At 49.3% G+C, this 5,284-nt stretch overlaps 1 protein-coding gene across 1 annotated transcript in view; it reads left to right on the forward strand.

Moving 5' to 3' along the window:
• The window catches only part of Rab17 (RAB17, member RAS oncogene family), a 17,699-nt gene that overhangs the window by 2,309 nt on the left and 10,106 nt on the right, over nt 1-5,284 (forward strand). The window contains exon 2 of the mRNA XM_005361702.2: nt 2,750-2,909. Coding sequence (XP_005361759.1) covers nt 2,753-2,909 — 157 coding nt within the window. The 5' untranslated portion in view covers nt 2,750-2,752. The remainder of the gene's footprint in view (nt 1-2,749; nt 2,910-5,284) is intronic.

Here is a 5,284-nt window from a genome sequence, read left to right on the forward strand (position 1 = left end):
CTCTCTCTCTCTCTCTCTCTCTCAGTTCAGTCATTTCAAAACACAGGTGCTCAGTTAAGAATCCATCCTGTCTATCCACTCTTTAGTCATCTGATTAATCCATCCACCCACTCCAACCAGTCATCCACACCCATCCACCTACTTTCCCACCTATCCATTTACCCGTCCATCCATCCATCCATCCATCCATCCATCCATCCATCCATCCATCCATCCATCCATCTGATCTCTCACCTATACAGCTATGCATGCAGCCATCTGTCCACCTATCACCCATCCATCTCCCCACCCATAGATCTGTTCACTCACTCTTACACCCATCAACTCACCCACGTAACCACCCACTGCGTGCAGACAGACATCCGTTGCTTAGGTTTGTGATGAGCACCGGCTACACACTGGGTATTGTTGTCAGACTTGAAGAAACACAGACAGCTCTAACAGTTGCTCTTGCATGTGGCTTTAGTTTTACGTTGATTAATTTTTATGATGTTGCGTTGTTATATTTAGGCTTTTATTGCTGTGAAGAGACACCATGACCATGGCAACTTTTATAAAGGAAAACATTTAACTGGGCCTGGCTTACAGTTCAGAATTTTAGTCCAACATCATGGCGGGAAACATGGTGGCATGCAGGCAGATACGGTGCTGGAGAAGGAGTTGAGAGTTCTACATCTGGATCAGCAGGCACCAGGAAGAGAGAAAGAGTGAACCGCTAGGCCTGGCTTGAGCTTCTGAGACCTCAAATTCCACCCCCATAGTGAGACACTTCCTCCAACAAGGCCACCCCTACTTCAATAAGGCCATATCTCCTAAGAGTACCACTCCCTTTGGACCTATGGAAGCCATTTTTTATTCAAACCACCACATGGGTGAACAGGGGTTTAAAAAGCTTTAAACAGACAACTTAGCTGTTTCTGATCCTGCCCTGAAATCAACGCATGGGGAACTTTAGAGTTCCCCTGGAATGGGTCCCAAGTCTGCTGTGCCCCTGGGCACTGCTGTGCTGCTGGCCAGAGCTCCTTCTCAGTGGCGGAGGACTCATGGAGCCTTCTCCCTGACTCCAACTGTTTATCTCGACAACTGCTGCATGAGACCTGGTGTCTACACTGTGTTCTCTTCTTCTGTGGCCAGACTCTCAAACGGTCTGTGTTGTGGTTCTTGTCCATCTTTCCTTTACGCCAACCCGCCCCCATTCTTGTCCATCTTTCCTTTACGCCAACCCGCCCCCAGGTTCCCCCTCCCAGCCTTTATCCACTATGGTAGGAGAAAGGCTCTGTTGGAGAGACTAGCCACCCATAATGGCCATGGACATTAGTTAGGGAACATTCCTAAAAGTGGTCCAGATGACAAACACCAGGGATTACACCACAGTTTCACATTTTTCAATCATTTCATGACCCTGTAGAACCAGGCAAGGGCTCCAATGACTGTGAACCCTAAAAAGAGACAGCCAGATGCTATCTGCCTTCTGTGGGAGGTGTACACCACACTAAAACCACTTCTGGCTCTGTGCTGTTTATATGAGATGAGACCTCTGTCCTGAACCATGCACCATACAGAGCTCACAGAAACATATATGTGTATATATGGCCATGGCAGCCCAGGAAGTTCTCCAGCAATAGGCTGGGGCACAAGAAACCCGATGTCTTCACACATGGGCTGTAAAGAGAGATGCTAGGTGTGGCGGCACATGCCTTTATTCCCAGCTCTCAGGAGGCAGAGGCAGGTGGAGGCAAGTGGATCTCTGTGAGTTCGAGGTTAACCTGGTCTACAGGTTCCAGGACAGCCAAGGTGGTCACACAGAGGAATTGTGTCTTGAAAAGGAAGAAAAAGAAAAGGAAGGGAAAGGAAAGAAAAGGAAGAGAGCACAGGGTCCTGTGGAGGTTTCCTTTGGGAGTTTGGGGGTTTCCGTGAGAGTGAGCACTGGGCACATAGCTCCTGCAGTCTGGTGTTCTGATGCGTGCCTGGAAGCTGTTGTCATTACCACCATGCAGGGCTTCTGTGTTTTTGCTATGGAGCTGGGCTCCGATGCTTCAGAGATGAGGTCCTCAAGACAAAGATATCCCCCTCCAACCCTGCTCCCTCCCCTCTCTTTCTCCCTCCCTCCATTCCGTCCTCCATTTTGTTTGATGGAGTCTTTACTGTGTAGATGAGACAGGTCTCAAATTTGACATTCTCCAGCCTCAGCTTTTGGCACGCTGGGATTGTAGGTGCGCTTTACCATTCCTGGTCCTAGAAAGATTACCCCCTTGTATCACAGAGCGAAGTTTTCTTTGGAAAACAGAGGATTTGAGGAAAAGGGGGCTGTCGAGTCTTGGGAAGCATGCAGAAAGAAAGCTGCACTTGCTTGGGTCTGGAAGGTCAGGGATGTTGATATGAGGGTGACTTTTATTTTTTTTTTAAATCCCTCTCTTTAATCCAGGGACAATCAAAGGTGCCCAGGTGCTTTTAACCTCTCTCGGGTGCTTGGAATCAGTTTGTAAGCCGTGAGAAACAGGATGTGTTCAAATTAGGATAAAGAGCCCGTGTGGTCCTGGCGGAGACCACTGTGGTGAGGGTCCGCGGCCCCTTGTCATGCAGCAAACAGTTTCCCAGAGGGCGCTCTGCTCTAGGTGTCTGCGTTCTGTCTAGGAAGCAGCCCCCACTCCGTGTGTGTGTGTGTGTGTGTGTGTGTGTGCGCGTGTGCTTGTGTGTTGGACTCTGCTGAGGTTTTCCACCCATCTCTGTCTTCCTTGGTTGTTTGCAGGTCATGGCACAGGCTGGTGGGCTGCCGCAGGCCAGCACTGCTTCTGGCCAGCCCTACGTGAGCAAGTTGGTTCTGCTCGGAAGCAGCTCTGTGGGCAAGACCAGCCTGGTCCTTCGCTACATCAAGCAGGACTTCAACAGCGTCTTGCCGACTGTGGGTTGTAAGTGCGGAGAGCCCTGATAGGGGCAGATGGGAAAGTGGACTGCCTCAGGATGGCCCCTGTCTTGAAAGCTGAGGTTGGGTATGCCAGGACTGCAGGGAGGAGCTGACTGTCCATCAAGGGCAAGCAGGCACACTATTGTGCAAGTGTGTGTAAACAACCTCCACTAGGGGTCTAGTTTCAGCCCAGCGGGCATTTGTGTGTAGATCCAGGGGCAGAGGTTCTGGTCCTAGAAGGCTTGAGTGTGGGACACGGACAGTGAGGACAGCCCGAGGAAGGTCACCTTCCTAGCTACTGCCCTCCAGCCAGCTCGTGAGGCTCCCTAATTAGTTTAGTCTATGAGAACCTACTCTATGCCCGACATCATGTACGTAGGCCTCCCTCAGCTTTTCCTGATTCCCACTGCATCCTTAGGATTGCAGCTCAACCATCACACCGTCTGTGTCATTCATCAGCATCAAAGACTTGGGTTTGGTCCACTAGGTTTGGGCTGGGGCTGGGGATGCTGTAAGAAAAGAAAGGGAACACCTCTCTGTGTGCTTGCTGTATGTATGTATGTATGTATGTATGTATGTATGTATGTATGTATGTGAGACAATGTCTTGCTATGTAGCTCAGGCTGTCCTGGAACTCTCCGTCCTCAGAACTTCTTCCCATGAGCCGTGATGATAAGTGTGTGGCATGTTTGAATTTGGAGCAAGGAAAGATCAGTGAGCACCTCCCCCCACCTCATTCCTGCAGATTTTGTTTTTCAACACCCAATAGGGTTTTCTTAGCTTCCGAAGAGGATGGTCCTGCCTCCAGAAGCTCAGTCAGAAAGAATGAGCTATGGTGTGATCAGGGGTTGAGGTTGCTAGGGTTAGAGAGCGTAGGGTTGGGGTGGGCGGAGCCTTGTGCTGAGGCTCTCTACTGGGGATGAGTTGAAGGACTGACTGCCTTATACAGATGACATCTACCGTGAGCGAGCTTTCCAGCCCTGAAAATTAGCTTCTAAAAGACACCTTGACAGTCCTTAGAAAGCTGGGGCAAAGCTAACTGACCCCCTAGCTGCCTTTGCTTTGAGCTACTGACATTAGCTGATGTTAAGATTGACTGGCTTTTGAGGTGGCATGCTGGGCACTATGCTGTGTCTTTCACTAGCTTTGCTGCACTTCTGACTCGTGTGGGCTGTGAGCAACAGTGGTCAGGAGCCGTAAGTCTGCTTACGCCCACCCCGGACAGAGCTTCATCTCTAATTACTTTCCCTTTCGTTGAGTCACTCTGCTTAAAGTAAATAAATAAGATCCATACAGGGCTGGAGAGATGGCTCCATGGTTAAGAGCACTGATTGCTTGCTCTTCCAGGAGTCCTGAACTCAATTCTCAGCACCCATATGGCCGCTCACAATCTGATGCCCTTTCCTGGTCTGCAGGCATACATGCATCTGTATATATTTAAAAAAGGACATATAGTATTTGAAATTTAATCTTGGAATATTTCATCCCCCAGCCCAAATCCACCCACCCATTCACCTTTCCAAATCCCCCAGAAGCCCCACACCACATCCTAACTTCATGACTTCTCCCCCCCCCCCTTTTTGGGTAGCCCCCTGAGTTTAGTTAGAGTTGTCCTCAAGTGCACGGTGTAGGACCATCTACTGGAGAACGAGTACTTTATCAGGGGCCACATCCCTGAATAAAACCTTTTTCCTTTCCCCAACAATCTTCAATTGCTAACAGCTCTTCAGCAAGTGGGAAGGCCTCCTGAGCATCCCCATTTATGCTGGGATGTTGACCATCTTCATCTTATGGAGGCAATCACAGTCACTATGACTTCATGGTGCAATGGCCCTGCTGTGACCGAGAGACACTGTTTCAAGAGCATTCTTCCCTAAGCTCTGGCTCTTACGATCTTTCCACCAGCTCTTCTCTGCTCTTCCCTGGGTCTTGGGGAAGAGGTGTGATGTCAAAGTCTCCTTTAGGGCAGAGTCCTCCAGTCAGTCACCTTTGCTCCAAGTTGACCAGTAGCAGACCTCTGTATTTACTGGTGTTCACTGGTAAGGGCTAAGAGCTGCACTAACCTTAGGGGCACAGAGATAACTTCTTTGAAGGCAGCTTGATACTATGTCCGTTCAGTAAAATAATAGCAGTGGGCTCTTTCTTAGAGTCACTGAGCCTCCAGCCATCTCACCCTGCTTTTTTATGCCAGAAGTGACAAGAAGTTTTGACTTCGGTGGACTTGAGACTTTGGCCTCTCTTTTCATGATCCATCTTTTTTTAAACTTCTTTATTGATTTTTATTGAGCTCTACATTTTTCTCTGCTCCCCTCTCTGTCTTTCCTCGCCCCTTCAACCCTCTCCCAAGGTCCCCATGCTCCCAATTTACTCAGGAGATCT

Source organism: Microtus ochrogaster, linkage group LG4 (assembly GCF_000317375.1).
Source record: "Microtus ochrogaster isolate Prairie Vole_2 linkage group LG4, MicOch1.0, whole genome shotgun sequence".
NCBI lineage: Eukaryota > Metazoa > Chordata > Mammalia > Rodentia > Cricetidae > Microtus > Microtus ochrogaster.